The 18,872-nt window shown below is 45.3% G+C and overlaps 1 protein-coding gene across 2 annotated transcripts in view; it reads left to right on the top strand.

The window, feature by feature from the left end:
- The first annotated feature begins 51 nt into the window (after nt 1-51).
- Nucleotides 52-18,872, top strand: part of IPO4 (importin 4) — a 67,411-nt gene continuing 48,590 nt past the window's right edge. For both annotated transcript variants that reach the window (XM_069961663.1, XM_069961662.1), the window contains exons 1-6: nt 52-265; nt 2,828-2,914; nt 3,740-3,819; nt 6,911-6,952; nt 8,449-8,578; nt 17,145-17,324. In XM_069961663.1, the coding sequence (XP_069817764.1) occupies nt 200-265; nt 2,828-2,914; nt 3,740-3,819; nt 6,911-6,952; nt 8,449-8,578; nt 17,145-17,324 (585 nt within the window). In that variant the 5' untranslated portion in view covers nt 52-199. The remainder of the gene's footprint in view (nt 266-2,827; nt 2,915-3,739; nt 3,820-6,910; nt 6,953-8,448; nt 8,579-17,144; nt 17,325-18,872) is intronic.

Genomic DNA, 18,872 nt, shown 5'->3' with positions numbered 1-18,872 from the left:
CCTGAGCCGTGCACTGACTGGAGACCGTTGTTTACATGTGACTGGGAATCCGTGCTCCTCCCGGTCAGCAGATGGCGCTGTGCTCGGTTCCCGCTCGGCCTGACACCCACGTGGAGGAGACAGTTAGTGGCGGCTCCCGGTTGCTGGCTCTGGCAGCACCGATATTCCGGTCTGGGTATACGGGACGCCGTCTGTCGTCATGGCGAACATACTGGAGGCCATACTGAGTAATCTCCTGCAGCCGGACAATGCTGTCATCCAACAGGTAGAGTGCCGAGACGGGACGGGTAGTGCCGGGATGCTGCCAGGAGATGGGACGGGAACCGGCACTCAGATGTGACAGCCGTGAGGGGACACCGGGTCTCTGCTCCCTGACAGCTGAGGATGTACAGGAAGTCTCTGCCTCCATGTCAGCCCCTCATCCTGCTGCCCAGCCCTGGGAGCCGGGGGCATCCTCCTCCATTACATGAGGGGCTGGTACCACATGGACAGCCCCCTGCCCCACTCCTACAGGATACCAGCCCCCCTGCCCCACTCCTACAGGATACCAGCCCCCCTGCCCCACTCCTACAGGATACCAGCCCCCCTGCCCCACTCCTACAGGATACCAACCCCCCTGCCCCACTCCTACAGGATACCAGCCCCCCTCCTACAGGATACCAGCCCCCCTGCCCCCCTCCTACAGGATACCAGCCCCCCTCCTACAGTATACCAGCCCCCCTGCCCCACTCCTACAGTATACCAACCCCCCTGCCCCACTCCTACAGGATACCAGCCCCCCTGCCCCACTCCTACAGGATACCAGCCCCCCTGCCCCACTCCTACAGGATACCAGCCCCCCTGCCCCACTCCTACAGGATACCAGCCCCCCTCCTACAGGATACCAGCCCCCCTGCCCCACTCCTACAGGATACCAGCCCCCCTGCCCCGCTCCTACAGGATACCAGCCCCCCTGCCCCACTCCTACAGTATACCAGCTCAGTACCACATGGACTGCCCCCTGCCCCACTCCTCTGCAGGATACCAGCCCCCTGCCCCACTCCTCTGAAGGATACCAGCTCAGTACCACATGGACAGCCCCCTGCCCCACTCCTACAGTATACCAGCTCAGTACTACATGGACAGCCCCCTGCCCCACTCCTCTGCAGTACACCAGCTCAGCACCCCCATGTTTTGATGATTTCTTTAGTATTTCACAGCTGATATAATGACAGCTATCACACAGGTGTTCTTTCTATGGGATATCCTCAAATCCTGGCCTGATTGGGTAACCCTGTGCTAGGTGACTACTCTGGCCTCCTCAGTGGCTGCTGGCCCTGTGTAGACACTCACTAGCTGTACTCTGTTGCTAGGAAACCAACCAAACTACTTGCTGAATAAAAGCCTGTATTAAAGAGGAACTCCAGTCCTTTTCTTTTTCTTTTCAAATCAGAAAAATACAGTCACTATACACTACAAATGTTGCCTAATATCCCTCAGTTCAGCTCGTCCTTACATATATCTCATGCTTGTCACACTTTCAACTAATCCCTGAAAACATACTTTCATTATTTCCCACACCATATGTTAATAACCTGTTAACTATGCACTGGGACCGGAACTAGTCACAGCTGGCGGGAAATTGTCTGTACAGTGCAGGACCTGCAGCGTTATTGAGGGGCCCTCAGTGTATATATATATATATATATATATATATATATATATATATATATATCCCTCTGAAGTAATGGCTCCTCTGTGATGCTGCAAGTTCTGCACTATACATATAATTTCACGCCACCCGTGACTAGTTCCTGTCCCCTTGCATAGTTAACAGGTTATTATCATATGGTGTGGGAAATAATGAAAGCATATTTTTGGGGGTTAGTTGGCAGTGTGGTATGCATGAGATATGTGTAAGGACGAGCTGAATTGGGGGTTATTAGGCAACATTTGTAGGTTAAAACACCAAAACATGGTTATTGGTGCCCTTTAAAATGATATTTTCACCCCCCACACTCTTGCTTCATTTCCTCACTTAATGTCACCTAGGCGGGGCTTCACAGCTGGTGGCTCCATCTCCTGGCTGGGGAGAGGGCTCAACTATCATTAAGTCCCGCCTAGGTGACACTGTCCACCAATTAAATATCATTTTATCATTTTAAATGAGGGCAGCATAAACTAGTGACAGAAATGCTGAACAGAATGGTTTATTACTTACATCATTCTGTTGAGCTGTTCTGATATATAGTGGAATGGGCTTCATGCCATGCCACATTCCCACCCCCACCTCTGTCCTCATTAATATCAATGACTACAGAGTATTGTTGAGTGAATTTGCCAAATTGTTCTGGTTTGACAACGTTTTCCAAACTCGTATGCTTGGCATTTGTCTCCCGGCAGCTGAAGAAGTTGGATGCCAGTCTAGAGAGTCCTAAAAACATGAATACAACCATAGGCTTGTTGGAAAATGTTTTTGCTGGTATCCTTATGTATATACATAGTTCATGACATGCAAACAGCCAAACGTGGTGTGACCCATTCTAATACCAGGCAGTCCTAACATAACATAGCATAACACACAAGCAAGCTGAAGCTATAGTTTGTAGCACTTCTAGTGACTGTGTGGGCACAAGCAGTTGTTAGTTATAGGACTTATTAACCGCATAATATTTATATAGTTGAACTTTAAAGTATAATAAGGTAAGTTTCCCATTCTATACAATTAGAAATTACTTTGGGTCTTGCAGAGGCAGCTAGAGGTTCAGTGTTCTGGCTAATAGAATCAATTACTTGGGGATGTAGTTGGCCGTAACACCAGTGGGTAACTCTCCCTTCATTTCTGCAGGCCACTGCGCAGCTAAAAGAAGCCGTCAAAGATCCATTGATTATTCCAGCACTGTGTGATGTGCTACGTGGTGCCCCGGACCCCCAGGTAAAAACTGTAAACACAGAGCAAATATTGTTTATACTTGCAATATAATTGTACAGAGGCTGCCGCACACTACAATTGTGCCGGACAGCCTCCCACCGGGTGCTGTATGTGAGAATATACAGTACATGGAGAGAATGGGACCCCTGCTCAGTACAGTGCTGTGGTAGTGCTTGGGCAGAGCCAGGGATCAGGAACTGTAGGGCTTAGAGGATCATAACTAAGGGTGCATATTAACCAGAAACAATTTGATTTTTGCACACGTTGCTTTACCAGTATGGATAATTAAAGAAAGATTTATTCAAAGTCGTACTCGATCTTTCGATCTACTCGGTCTTGAATTTTTTGACACCACAAGTGGCTGCGCAGACACTGGATCCATGCTGTGCCACATAGAAGGTGAGCTGAACATACACTTTTATGGTTTGTAAGGCAAATGTTGTCGCCCCTTACTGCTGCCCCATGCTCCTCCATGTCGGCCATCTTATGGACAGACTTATCTTAGAGCAGGGCAGCACAGCCTAGAGGAGGGGAGTCTGATATTAGCTCTATGAGGTACACAGGGAGCTGCTGTCAGTATATACAGTGAGTACACTTACTAATACTGTACACTGAGCAATTTTAACTATAAAGTGGCCAACCCCTTTAATGCGCTCCTGCAATAGCTATTGACTAATAATTATCGATGTGATTGTGTATGCTTTACAAAAAAATTGCTCTGTATAATTCTTTGATAACTATGCTATGTGTTTTCATTCTGAAACAAGGAAACATTGCAGAATATAAGCAAACATCAAAATGGTAATTACATGTATTCATTTCATGCAGATTCGACAGTTTGCGGCCGTTTTATTACGTAGACGCTTGATCAAAAGATGGAAAATGATGCCTGTGGATCAGCAAGAAGGGTAAGTACTAGGGATTTGAGCCAGAGTGATATCCTGGTAATTTCTGTGCCATGTATCAAACTTAAAGGGAATGTACCATCAGGCCCGGGCTGAAGCACTGGAGGCGGGCTGACCCACCCCCAGTGAGAGGAAACCCCTGCCCCTCTATGATTGATTCTAATGGAGCTGTTTCATAGAGGGGCGGGGGTTTCCTCCCACTAGGGGTTGGTCGGCCCGCCTCCAGTGCTTCAGCCCGGGCCTGATGGTACATTCCCTTTAAAGAGTACCTGTCATTAAAATAACTCTTGTCATCAGGCATATCAAAAGGTAATAATTACAGCGGTGTCACTGCTGAGACCCACTGTGAACAGGAGATATAGCCAGGGAGAGAGCGTCAGACATGCGATCCACCCTTCAGCCATATCTCCGGATCGTTTAATTCCGACAATATAAGTCAGGCTGAACTGTCAGGTGGCCGGCTATATCTTCTGATCGCAGTAGGCGTCAGCAGTGAGACCCGCTGTGATCAATAAATTTTGACATGCCTGATGATATGTCAGAAGTTATTTTTAATGACAAGTGCTCTTTAATGTAGTGATCCCCATAGAGTGCTGTGTGCGAGCCCTCTGCCTAATTTTGGATTTACAGAAAATAACTAGTGGGAAAACTGGTACGTTTTCCTAAATTCCATTTATTACAGAGAAGAAGAATCAGTTTTGAAGATTCTCTTTCTTTTCTATTGGTAATTGGTTCATATGTTGTCCAGGACCCCTCTAGTACCCCCACTATTACATATTACTGTGTTTGCATTTAATTTAATATATATTGGCGCATGTATATACACCAGTCCAAAAACCTTATTCTTTATAACGCACACCTCAGATACAGCACAAGCTCTTTTTGAAAAGCAAGTCTAATTAACACTCGGGTGAGTAACTAAAACTGTCTAACTGGCCGGGCTGTGTGGAGAAGCTTTATCTGAAACAACACTGTACACAATGTCCATTCAAGTCACTGGCTGTATGCAGAGATTGTTGTGTCAGCTTTTTAGTAACTGAACTCTATGAGCAGGGATAAAGCGGTTCAACTGTTTTCACAGCACTTTCAATAGTCATATAGTTATTATTTTTCCATCTATATACCCACATGAGGGCTTATTTTTGCAGGATAAGTTGTATTTTAAAATTAAACCATTTAATGTACCTTACCATTTACCAACAACCATGTACCATTATCACATTCAGTGCTCTGGTCTGCTCATGAATATACATCTGGTGCTATACAGTGATGGGTACCAAAGTGATCTAGCTTCAGAGCACTGCCACAAAATATATGAGGAGGGTGGGCCGGCAGGGCTGATAAGTGCAGAGGGTGGTAGTCCTTCCCCCAGTGCACCAAACTACTTAGTTTACATATTGATTTAATTGAAGGTTTAGCAAAGATGAAGCTGAGGATGGTTTTGTATGTACTTAAAGGGAACCAATCAGGCTGAAAATCGCTCTAATGATAAGGAAACATGCTGGCACATCACCCATCACGCTCCCCAAACATCCTCCTGTACCCTCCGTACCCCCCTCTATTAGACCGTATTCTTACTTTTATGATGTCCTGCGCTGTATGTAAATGCCGGGCAAGTGGTCACGGTGGGCTAATCTAGTCACGGTCCTGGGCGGTGGAATCGCTGTAATCACGCCCAGAGGCGCGTGATTGAAAGACCTGCGTTCCACTGACATCACCCGGGGCCTGCGATCAACGTTGGTGGCATGGCGACGTCTTTAGCATGTCACGCATGCACTGCACGGAGGGTGAAGATGCTGATGTAATGCGCATGCACGGCGTCCTGAAGATGTCGGCTCGCCACGGACGTGGAACGCAGGCCCCAGGTGACGTCGGCGGGTGTGATTACAGCGATTCCAACCGCCCAGGACCGTGACTAGATACGCCCACCGTGACTACTCTCCCGGGATTTACATACAGCACGGGACATCATAAAAGTAAGAATACACTCTAATAGAGGGGGGCACGGAGGGTACAGGGGGATGTTTGGGAAGCGTGCTGGGTGATGTGCCAGCACGTTTCCTTATCTTTAGGGTGATTTTCGGCGTGATTGGTTCACTTTACAGAAGTTGTCCATGTTATTTAAAGGGAATCTGTCACTAGGTTTATGCTGCCTTAAATGATGGAAGCATAAACTAGTGACAGAAATGCTGAACAGATCTGTCTGTTACCTACATCATTCTGTTCAGCTGTTCTCCTAATATGCAGGAGAATAGGAATATTGCCACACTCTTCCCCCCCCCCCCCACTCCAGTTGCTGATTGACAGCTGACTGCCTATACACAGCATGGATAGATAACTGCCAGTCAGCAGCTAGTGGGCAGAGTTTTCTGCTTCTCATGAATATCCAGGACTACTGGGCTCATGCACATAATGGAGGGGACTACTTATTCATGTTATTCAGGAGGATAACTCTGGATCAGCTGCACAGAACAATGTAAGTGATACATCATTCTGTCCAGCTTCTCTAACACTAGCTTATGCTACCCTGAGATAGGACAGAAGAAAACTGCTGACAGAGTCCCTTTTCAGCTGTTCTATCCAGCACCACTGTTATGGTCTTCCCTGCTGCCTTCATTTACTTCCCTGTACGACACACTCATGGTACTTCCTGGGCTTCTTGCAGCCATTCAGTGGCTGCAGTAGTAGTCTGCACAAGACCACTGAGGTAAATCACTGACTGCAGTATGTAGGGGCAGGTCATCACTTCAGGGAAGTAAAGTAAGGCGATAGGGAGACTGGAGTGCTGACACTGGATGCAACAAGGATATAACAGGTATAGTGTATTTTGTGGGGGGTTCTATATAGCCCTTTAATAGCACAATGCAGTCGAAAAGCAACAGACATCTGATAGAAAAGAGAGAACGAATTTATGAACAGAGCCTTGTTTTTAGGACATCATCATCATTTTAGGTTGTCTATTTCTACACATTGGTTCTTATAGAAATTAGTTTCACAAATGTAGTTAAGCGCTTAGTTGTGTCACTTTTGCGTTTTTGAAAGTTTTACATACATACATCCATTCTTTATACTCAGCTCTTGTCTCTTTATTTAGGGTGAAGTCCCTTCTGCTTGAAGTCATTCCAAAGGAACCAGAGTAAGTGAAAGTTGTTAGCCATTACTTTAAGGCCTTAATATATTTCTACAACAAAATATGCTGTTTGTTTTTGACAGAAATGCACAAATATAATATTAGATGTGTAACAAATTTAAAGTGAGATAGCCTTAAAGCGACTCTGTACCCACAATCTGACCCCCCAAACCACTTGTACCTTCGAATAGCTGCTTTTAATCCAAGATCTGTCTTGCGGTCCATTTGGCAGGTGATGCAGTTATTGTCATAAAAAATTACTTTTAAAATTGCAGCTCTGTGCCCTACGGGCGTATCTGTGCCCTAACTTTGCACCACACCTCCGTCCCTCCTCCTCGCCCCCCTTATCATTAGGAATGCTCCAGGCAGATTGCCTATTATTCACCACCTGTGTTACCACAGCACATGGGCTGGATCATTAAGACACCTGTGCAATGTTCAAACAGAAGTAAATGTCCCATTGGAATTCCTAATGGTGAAGAGGGTGGGGAGGAGGGACGGAGGGGGTGGTGCAAAGTTAGGGCACAGATACGCCCGTAGGGTTACGGGGCTGTAATTTTAAAATTACTTTTTTATGACAATAACTGCATCACCTGCCAAACGGACCCCAGGACAGATCTTGGATTAAAAGCAGCTATCCGAAGGTACAAGTGGTTTGGGGGGGTCAGATTGTGGGTACAGAGTCGCTTTAAGGGATATCATCAATGTGTGATGGGTGGTGGTTCAACTTCTTGGACCCTGGTGATGGGTTGTGGTCATCACAGCTCTTCTTTCTGTGGCACAGGAAGGATCAGCGTAATGATGGGAAATATGGTTGGAGTAAGTTACACCAAACGATTATCGGCCGTATTTGGCCAATTACTGCCTGTTTTGGAAGATAATCGTTTGGTCGATTACCGCATGTTACAAGACAAAGATCAGCCAACATGCACGATGGCTGCTGAAAAATCATGATCATAACAGCGACGGTCTGCTTCACATTACTCTATAGCAGCGATAGCAGCAGGCCGCCTCTGATTTTAGTGGGCGACCTGGACCATCTAAAGGTCATCTGATCAGCCCCTCGCACAGTTTCCCGGGCCCACTCCTCTCGTTTGCTGTCTGTGTGTGTAATAGCATATACAGCGAGAAGGAAGCAAGCGCTCACCTGACTGGTCGGTGCTCAATTCCTCCTCAATATAGTGCTGTGTAATATCGCCTTTAGGGTAAGGTTTCATCATAGTACCTTTAAAAAGTACCTACCACTCCGTTCATGCGGCAGAATACCTTTTTAAAACCCTGGCAGCTCCACACTCCGCTTCTAATGCGATCGTCGTATGGACCTGCAAGAAGCGCCATAGACTTCATTATAATACGCGTACCATACAGTCCACAGTGCTTCCTGCGAGTCCATACAATGCTCACATTAGAAGCAGAGCGGGGAGCTGCTGGGGTTTTGAAAACGTATTTTGCCGCATGAACGGGGTGGTAGGTACCTCTTAATAACCTATTGATGTTCTCAGGCACAAAGTTCGTCATGCTATTGCACAGCTTTCTGCAGTTATTCTAAGGAACGAGAAGTTGGAGCGCTGGCCGCAGTTCATCCAGTTTGTGCTACAGGCATCTCGCAGTAATATTCCAGAGCAGAGACAGGTAGGTCTGCAAAATCACTCACTTTGGGTTTACACTGGGATTTGTCCTTATTTGAACCATATATTTAACTGTTGCATCATTTTTCACCACATAATAACATTTTGCATATCTGACTGCAGTATTAGGGGATGGTAAGGTAGTGGGGCAAAGTGTTACCCGGGTGATGTCACATGTCACCATTTTGGTAAATTTTGAGCTTGCACTTTGTAGGTTTATATATTCAAATAATTAAAGCGACTCTGTACCCACTTTCTGACCCCCCCCCCCCCCTTCCCCAAACCACTTGTACCTTCGGATTGCTGCTTTTACTCCAAGATCTGTCCTGGGGTCCGTTTGGCAGTTGATGCAGTTATTGTCTTAAAAACAACTTTTAAACTTACAGCCCCGTGCCCTACGGGCGTGGCTTAGAATATCTGTGCCGTAACTTTGCACCACCCCTCCTCCCCACCCTCTTCATCATTAGGAATGCCACTGGAACATTTTCTCCATGCTGAACATTTGCACAGGTGCCTTAACGATCCAGCCCATGTGCCTCGCTGACACAGCTGACGAATAGTAGGCAATCTGCCTAGAGCATTCCTAATGATGAGGAGGGCGGGGAGAAGGGACAGAGAGGGTGTGCCAGCCTAATGCATACACAATCTAGGCCACTCCCATAGGGCATGGGCTGCCAGTTTGAAAGTTGTTTTTTAGGAAAATAACTGCATCACCTGCCGAACGGACCACAGGAAAGATCTTGGATTAAAAGCAGCTATCTGAAGGTACAAGCGGTTTGGGGGGGTCAGATTGTGGGTACAGAGTCACCTTAACTAGTTATTCTTTGTTTTATCCTATGTTATCTTATTGCGATATATATTCATTGGGTGTCAGCTTGCTGTATGGTAGGGTCTTGCATCTGCCCCTGGACTTAAAGTGTACCTGTCATTAGATCTTTCAAAATCTAAATCAACAGTAGATGTGATATAAAGCAAGTTTGCAATATACATTCTTTTTTTTTTTTTTTGTTATGTTGTAAAACAAAGCTGAACTTAACAGAAATCCAGATCCAGTCTCCTGAAGGCAGATTTTCTGACTTGTGCTGGTTGAAAAAAAAAAAAAAAACAGACTAAAAACAGGTATTCTGGCCTGTACAGAGAGTCACGGCTCAATGTGTCCATCAATCACATGCCTGCCTTCTTTTTGTGAGAACTCAGATGGCCTGGAAAACATGGGACTTCCTGTTTCCTGTTTTTTGAGAAGAAAAGAGTCATAAAACAGGAAGTGCCGTGTTTTCCATGATAACAAAAAAGTAAATAAAAAGTAAAAATAATAAATGTATATTGCAGATTTTCTTTATATCACATCTACTTCTGGTTTAGATTTTGAAAGTTATAACGACAGTGACACTTTAATATCCTTTGCACTATACGTTGTTTATTGGCCTACATGGGTGCTTTAACTGCTTCTTTTAAAAGTATGATTTATTATTTTAAAATGAAACTGACAGCAAGGATTAGGATATATGCCACTCTCTAGATGCCAATCACATACCTTTAGCAATATTGTGTGATTCAACATCTTTGGTAAAATGTTTTTTATTCTGGGCTTACAGTGTCACAGAGGCGGGTCTGTGACACTGTAAGCTTCGGCCACCACTGTACCTTCAGGCTGCCGTCCGTCTCCTCCTTAACCCCCAGACGACCCTGGGCGTACCTGTAGGTCCAGGGCCGCCTACGGGTGTTCAGAACGGGGCCTCGCGGCGGCAGCTTTGGCAGCTGAATCTGATTACTTAATTAGCGGGCACAGCGTTTGGACCGTGCACGCTAATAGCCGCAGTCCCGGGCTACATGTGGCACCCAGGACCGCGGCTATTAGTGGACACGGTCTAATCGCCGTGCCTGCTAATTAAGTAATCTCATTCAGCTGTCAAAGTTGACAGCTGCATCCGATTACCTTATGCAGCCATTCCCTGTTGTCTAGCGGGGTGGATCGCTCCTCCGGGACGTTGTCCCAGAGAAGCAATCTACACGTCCGGCTCGCGCCGGGGTCTGCACCGTAATGCCGCTCATCCCGACTCAGCACTCGATTGTTTCCGGTTGCAGTAGCAGGAAGCAATTGAGTGCCTATCTCATTGATCTATACTGTATAACTATACAGCATAGATCTCAATGAGAGATCAGTGCACTTATTCTAGAAGTTCCCCAGGGGGGCTTCTAGTATAAGTGTAAAAGAAAAAAAAGTGTCATTATTAAGAAAAGAAAAAACCTCCGCTAATAAAATTTCGACTTACCCCCCTTTTTCCATGTTATAAATAAAAAAAAAATAAAAAAAACATGTTTTGCATCGCCGCGTGCGTAATCGCCTTAACTATTAATTTATCACATTCCTGATCTTGCACGGTAAAGTGCAAAATTGTGCATTTTTGGTCGCATCAAATCCAGAAAAATTGTAATAAAAAGCGATCAAAAAGTCGCATATGCGCAATCAAGGTACCGATAAAAAGAACACATCATGGTGCAAAAAATGACAAAAGGATAAAAGCGCTGTAAGCCTGGGAATGGAGCAATTTTAACCCCTTAACGACATCGGGCGTAAACTTACGCCCTCGCGCCCTGGTACTTGGCGCATCAGGGCGTAAATTTACGCCCGATGTTTCCCCGATCGCTGCGTGTTCACACACAGCGGTCGGGGAAGATGGCCTGCTATAAATCATAGCAGGCCATCTTAGCTTCACGGCACGGGGGGTGGTTAACACCCCCCGTGCTTACGATCGCCGCTATAGGCTGATCAATTCAGATCAGCCAATAGCGGCGATCGGAACCTTTCCGGGTCATCGGCGACCCGATGACCCGGAAAAAAATGGCGGTCGGTGCTGTCCGAGGACGGCACCGACCGCCATTACTGTAAAAAGTAATGGTGATCGCCGGGCCACCGGCCCGATCGCCGTGAACGGCCGGCCGGTACCGGCCGGCCATTCACGGCGATCGGGCCGATGGCACGGCGATCAGAGTCCCACAATATAGTAAATACCTGCCCTGGACCCCTCAGCTAGGTAGCCGAGGGGTCCAGAGCAGGTATTTGTACATTACTCACCTGTCCCGGGCTCCTGATCGGCGTCTTCCGGGTTCGCGGCATCCTCGTCTTCGTTCGGGTCTTCGGCTTCTTCCGTGACGTCACGTTCGGCTTCTCGGCTATTTTCGGCTCCAGCGTCGGCTCTTTCCGTATTTTGCGCTCTGCTGCCCTCTAGCGGCTGATATGTGTAATACACTTATCAGCAGCTACAGGGATGTTCAAATGTAGAAATTTTTTTTTTTTTTTTTTTCAAAATTTTTTTTTTCTATTTTCCGCACCCTATCGCCGCTGAGTGTTGATCAGCATCGCACGAAAGTGCGCTGCTAATCAGCAACTCCTCCTTTTTGGCGTAGGGTGTTTTTTTTCTATATTCTACTGCCACGGTCTGCTTATAAGTGCCGCACATAAGTGCGGCATTTATCAGCAACTCCTTTGTTGGCGTAGGTTTTTTTTTTATACTTACTGTAAAAAAAACACGTAAAAAACACTACATTACACCACACTACATTGAATAAAGTTTGACACTACACCACTACATACCCCATATACCAATCCCCGTATAAAGATGGCCCCCAGGGTGTTTTCGGTGTCAGAGGGATACGTTATTATTGCCTCCGACACCGAAACAGCCAGTGAGGATGAATGGGGGGGATCCTTCTTTCCTCCATTCATCCTCATCATCCTCATCATCCAGTGACGTGTCTGGGGGGTAGCGTAGCGTACGCCGCCCCCCAGACACGTCTTTTCCGCCAGTACCGTCCCAATAAGAGATGACGGTATGGTGTGAAATTCTACAAACTCTGTGAGCGTGCCTTAGGGTACACTTACAGATTTCGGGTACGTGCACACTGCGGAATGGCGAAGGATAACCCTTTGTGCATTCCGCAGCTGGCACCCGCCGGCGGACTGATGCAGGCATGTGTCTCCACCCGTGTCATAGAATCCATTCTATGCACGGGCGGATTCCATCGTCCATCCAAAGAATGAACACGTTGGACGGAGAGCGGAATCCGCCCGTGCATAGAATGGAGTCTATGACACGTGTGGAGACGCGCGCCTGCATCAGTCCGCCGGTGGGTGCCAGCTGTGGAATGCACGAAGGGTTATCTGTCGCGATTCCGCAGTGTGCATGTACCCTTAGAGTGTATGTAGGAAGGGACACCCGAATCCAGCCCCCAGATGCCCCCCTCCCCCCCATCCTCGGAGTTAGTGGGAAGATCGTCCGGGAACTGATCTTCCCACTGCTGGATAAAGGTCACCACCTGTACGGGGATAACTTTTATACCAGCGCCCCCTCCTCTGGTCTCTCGCTGCCCTGTAGCTTGCGGCACGATCCGAACATATCAGAAGCAGTAATAGCGCCCTAATATTTAGCAGCCATGGAGCGGACCCAGCGCTTCTGGATATGAGGGACCCCGTATCGCACCAGGGCAACATTTTCCAGGTGACGTCCCCCACACTGGAGAACGGGAGACCCCAGAAGAAGTGCAGAGTGTGGCGTAACAGGGGGATCAGGAAGGACAACATTTTCCAGTGTGACGCCTGTCCTGATCCCCCCGGCCTCTGCATACTGGATCGCTTCAAGGCGCACCACACGTCATCGGGGTTCTACCTTATCTAAATTCTGTCCCTTATTCCTATTTCAGGGGTCACGTTGATCCAGGGATTATTCTGATCGCCATTATGGAGTCGGGAAGGAATTTTTCCCCTGTGATGAGGCTACTGTCGTCTGCCTTAAGAGGGTTTTTTGCCTTCCTCTGGATCAACACAGGTTGAGTTTGATGGACACCTGTCATTTTCAACCTTATAAACTAATAATTGGCCTAATACCCCCAAATAAATTAGAATTGTCCCTTTTCCCCAGCTAAATAAGTATGGCCGCCATTCCCATTAGAGGATGCCATGATGCAATTACAAAGCCTCTGTGCGTCCAGGACAGTAGAAACCCCCCACAAGTGACCCCATTCTGGAAACTACACCCCATAAGGAATCTAAGAAGGGGGGCAGCGGGGATATGGCCCCCTGGTGACGGCCACATTTGGGACGTGAAAATGAAAAAAATTGTATTTTTTATTTTCTCGGCACATGTTCTACGTAAGTGCCCGTCACCAGTGGGGTCCATATGCTCACTGCACCCCTTGTTAGATTCCTTATGGGGTGTAGTTTCCAGAATGGGGTCACTTGTCGGGGATTTCTACTGTCCTGGCAGCACAGGAGCTTTGTAATTGCGACATGGCCTCCATCCTCCATTCCAGCCTCTAAATGGCGCTCTGTCCCTTTGGTGACTTGCCCTGTGCCCATATGGCACATTATGTCCACATGTGGGGTATTTTCGTACTCAGGGGACACTACCCTACACGTTTTGTGTTCATTTTCTTTTTTAACCCCTTGTGGAAATGGAAAAAAATCAAGGCTAGACCAACATTTAGTGTAATTTTTGTAAAATTTTTACTCTAAATCATTAATCTTGTCATGTTTTTTCATTTTCACAAGGGGTTAAAAGATAAAAAAAAACATTTAATGTGTAGAGCAATTTCCCCTGAGTACGGAAATACCCCACATGTGGACATAAAGCGCCATGCGGGTGCAGGGTAAGCCTCCGAAGGGAAGAAGCGCCATTTGGTTTTTGAAGGCTGGATTTGGATGGAATGGATTTCGAGGGGCCATGTTGCATTCAAAAGGCCCCTGTGTTGCCAAGACAGTTGAAACCCCTCACAAGTGACCCCATTATGGAAACTGCACCCCTCAAGGAATGTAACAAGGGGTGTAGTGAGCATATGGACCCCACTGGTGACGGACACAAATGTGGAACAATGTGGCGTGAAAATGAAATATTACATTTTTTACACTATAATGTTGGTTTAGCCTTGAATATATCATTTTCACAAGGGGTTAAAAGAGGAGAAAAAAAACAAAATGTGTAGCGCAATTTCCCCCGAGTCCGTAAATACCCCACATGTGGACATAAAGCGCCATGCGGGCGCAGGGCAAGCCTCCGAAGGGAAGGAGCGCCATTTGGATTTTGGAGGTTGGATTTGGCTAGAATGGATGATGAACGCCATGTCGCATTTACAGAGCCCTCCTGCTGCCAAAACACTGGAAACCCCCCACAAGTGACCCCATTCTGGAAACTGCACCCCTCAAGGAATCTAACAAGGGGTGCAGTGAGGATATGGACCCCTTGATGACGGGCACATTTGTGCCATGAAAGTGAAAAAAATGAAATTTTTCCCTTTCACGTCACATTGTTCCACATTTGTGCCCGTCACCAGTGGGGTCCATATGCTCACTGCACCCCTTGTTAGATTCCTTGAGGGGTGTAGTTTCCAGAATGGAATCACTTGTGGGGGGTTTCCAGTGTTTTGGCAGCACGAGGGCTCTGTAAATGCGACATGGCCCTTGAAATCCTTTTCAGTGAAATTCAGCTTCCAAAAGCCAATTGGCGCTCCTTCCCTTTGGAGGCTCGTCCTGCGCCCCCTTGGCACTCTATCGCCACATGTGGGGTATTTCTGTACTCGGGAGAAACTGCGCTACACATTTTTTGTCTTTTTTTGCCTCTTATCCCTTTAAGAAAATGAAAAATTGAAGGCTAGAACAACGTTTTAGTGTAAAAAAATAAATTTTTCTTTTTTCACGCCATATTGTTGGGAAAATCTGTGAAGCACCTGTGGGGTCCAGATGCTCACCGCACCCCTTGTTACATTCCTTGAGGGGTGTAGTTTTCTAAATGGTGTCCCTTTAGGGGTGTTTTTTAGGTTTTGACACCCCAGAGCCTCTGCCAACCTGAAGTGGTACAGTCAAAAATGACCAAATATAACGGAGGCGTTGAAATTCACTAGGCGCTCCCTTATATCTGAGGCTTGTGGTTGCGTCAAATAGCGCAATAGGGCCACATATGGGGTATTTCTATAAACTGCAGAAACGGGGCAATAATTATTGGGGTGCATTTCTCTGGTAATAGGTTTATAATTATGAAAAATATTGGATTACAATAAAATCTCTGCACAGAAAATTAAAATTTTCAAATTCCTTACACACTTGGCTTTTATTTCTGTGACTCCCCTAAAGGGTTAAAACACTTTCTGGATGTGCTTTTGCAGAGTTTGGGGGGTGCAGTTTCTGAAATGGGGTGCTTTGTGGGGCTTTCTAACATACAGGCCCCTCAAATACACTTTAAACCTGAACAGGTCCCTAAAAATATCTGATTTTGAAATTTTACTGAAAATTTGGAAATTTGCTGCTAATGTTTTAAGCTTCCTATCGTCTAAAAAAAATGAAAGATAGTTTAATAAATACCGCCAACATAAAGTAGACATGTTGCTTATGCTATTTAATATATAATTTATGTGGTATAACCACTTTCTGTATACGCAAAGAAGTTTCAAAGTTGGAAAAATGCATTTTTTCACATTTTTTCACATTATTTGGGTTTTTTCCATAAAGATTTGTTATGAGTATCGACTCCAATTTACCAGAAATGTAAAGTACAATATGTCACGAGAAAACAATCTCAGAATCAGTCGGATAGGTAAAAGCATCCCGAAGTTATTAATGACTAAAGTGACACTGGTCATATTCATAAAATTTGTCTCTGTCATTAAGGCCATTTCAGGCTCTGTCCTTAAGGGGTTAAGGAACATATTTTTGTTAACAATGATTTGTATTTTTTATAAGCCATCACATAATATAAAAGTTATACATGTTATATATCGTTGTAATCATAACGACTTGAGGAACATATATAACAAGTCACCCCAAGTAACCCCAAGGCGAACGGCATAAAAAAAATACCCTCCAAATAAAAGAAATGCGTTTTTTTTTTTTTCAATTTAACCACACATTAAATTTATTTCTGGTTTCGCAGTGTACTTTATGAAAAAATTAAGCCTGCCATTGCAAACTACAATTAGTGGCGCAAAAAATAAGGGCTCATGTGGGTCTCTAGGTGAAAACATGCAAGTGCTATGGCCTTTTAAGCACAAGGAGGAAAAAACGAAAACGCAAAAACTGAAATTGGCCCGGTCCTCTAAGGGTTAAAGACACAGCAGTGGCCGGAGAGCTGACATTGGAGAATGAAAACATTTTTCTGATTTCTGACAGATTTACTTTAAGTCTATATAGAATGTAGGACTGTTTTGTATTAATAAGCAACAAGCAGCATGATTTCTGGTGATGAGTTACTGCGACCTGTTTGGTCAAATATATATAGTTTATGATTTTATAATTTTATTTTTTTTAAGATTTTTTTTATATCTGTAAATGTGGAATAAGTGACATAAATACCCACATAGTATTTAGTGTTTTCCAAGTCAGATATATTGACTTTGAGGACTGCTTTTATAGTTCTGTATTTGGTGCCACATGAGGTATTTATTGTGTTTGTTAGTGAGCTATCCTGTAATTTCCCAGATTATTTAAAGATAAATTTACAAGTTCCACACTATTGTTTGTCTTGGGACAGGTATTTGCATTTGGACAATAAATGCTGTGTTATATATATATTTTTTCATTTCAGGTCGGTCTCCTGGTTCTTCGCTGTGCTCTAGATCTCACTGCTGTAACCTTCCGGCCCCACTTCCCAGATTTAATCAAACTTTTTAATCAAACTCTTGTGGATCTTCAGAATGGACCTTTGCTGCTGTATTCTGTTCAGTCTATCACAAGTATAGTGCCCGAGCTGGTTGGTAATGAAACTGTAAGTACTTTGCAGCACAAAACCTCTTGCTTTACTTGTAGTTACACACATTTCCTGTATACCTACTGTATGTTCAATCATAGAAACATAGAAGATTGTTGACCGCCTGGTCTACCTAGTCTGCCCTTCTATTATTTCTTTTATTGTTTTCTTAGGATAGCTACAGTGTATATAATTATCCCAACCAAGTTTAAATTTATTTGGAAGTTTGCTCCAAGCATCTACTACTCTTTTAAAAATTTTTTTGTTCTTCTGATCTTTCCTCCAACTAACCTCATATTGTGTCTCCTTGTTCTCGTGTTCAATTTTTTTAAATTTTATTAAAATGCTTCTCACCTGAACCTTATTTAGGCCTTTGACATATTTAAAAGTTTCCATCATATTCCCCCTTCCTTTCTTTCCTGCGTGTCACTGCCATTATAACTTTCAAAATCCAAATCAACAGTAGATGTGAAATAAAGCAAGTTTGCAACATATATTCACTTTTTTTGTTGTTATCATACTGTAAAACAAAGCTGTACTTACCAGAAATTCAGGTCCAGTCTCCTGAAGGCAGGTTTTTTGACTTGTGCTGGTTGAAAAAAACAGACTAAACACAGGTATTCTGGCCAGTACAGAGAGTCATGGCTCAATGTCTCCATTAATCACATGCAGGGCCGGATTAAAGGGAGGGCACCAGGGGCACGTGTCCAGGGGCCTCCACCACTAGGGGGCCTCCACCAGCCCAAACCCTGAAGTGGTGTCTAGGAGCCAGTCCCACGCGCAAAAAGCATGTGGAAACCCTACCTGGACACAGCACTGGGCACACTGCATGCTGTCCAGGGAGGGAGGGAGGGAGGTGTAGGGTTAATCCTGTGTAAACATCTCCCTCCCGGCAGGCTCAGACTCCCCCCTGGTGGGTCTTTGAATGGATTCTTCCTGTCAAGCTTCTGGGTGCCTGTCTCCTGCAGAGGTCCTCACTCCCCCCTCGCCCCTCCCCATCACTGAGGAGAGGACAGCGTGGGACCTTAGCAAAGAAACCTGATCTCTCCAGCAGGGATGTGATATCATGGAGCATGCTGGAGGATCTGTCACAGTGGCTTTCAGGCTGAAGGAACAGAGAAGAGCCAGAAGAGAGAAGACCTGTCATCTGCCCAGATCAGGTGAGTATAAGGCTTTGTTTTGTATTGGCACATCAGAGCAGGGATATATATTATCGGGGCATATATCAGAGCAGGGATATGTACTATAGGGGCACATATCAGAGCAGGGGGCATATATCAGAGCAGGGGGCATATACTATGGGGGCATATATCAGAGCAGGGGTATATACTATAGGGGCATATATCAGAGCTGGAGTATATATATATATATATATATATATATATATATAGCCTGTGTGTAGCATATGACAAATAGCCTATGATATATAGCTTCTATGGTATATAGATTCTACACAGCCTTTAAGTACTTTCTGGGTGCTCTTTACTGCTTCAGGTAGTTTATATGGTTGGGAACTGAAGATAGGACTTTCTGGGGAGTCCAGGTTCTGCCTGCAATTCACAACTG

Source organism: Dendropsophus ebraccatus, chromosome 3, assembly GCF_027789765.1.
Source record: "Dendropsophus ebraccatus isolate aDenEbr1 chromosome 3, aDenEbr1.pat, whole genome shotgun sequence".
Taxonomy (NCBI): Eukaryota; Metazoa; Chordata; class Amphibia; order Anura; family Hylidae; genus Dendropsophus; species Dendropsophus ebraccatus.
The sequence above is the reverse complement of the archived record's forward strand: the minus strand, read 5'-3'. Positions and strand labels throughout refer to the sequence as shown.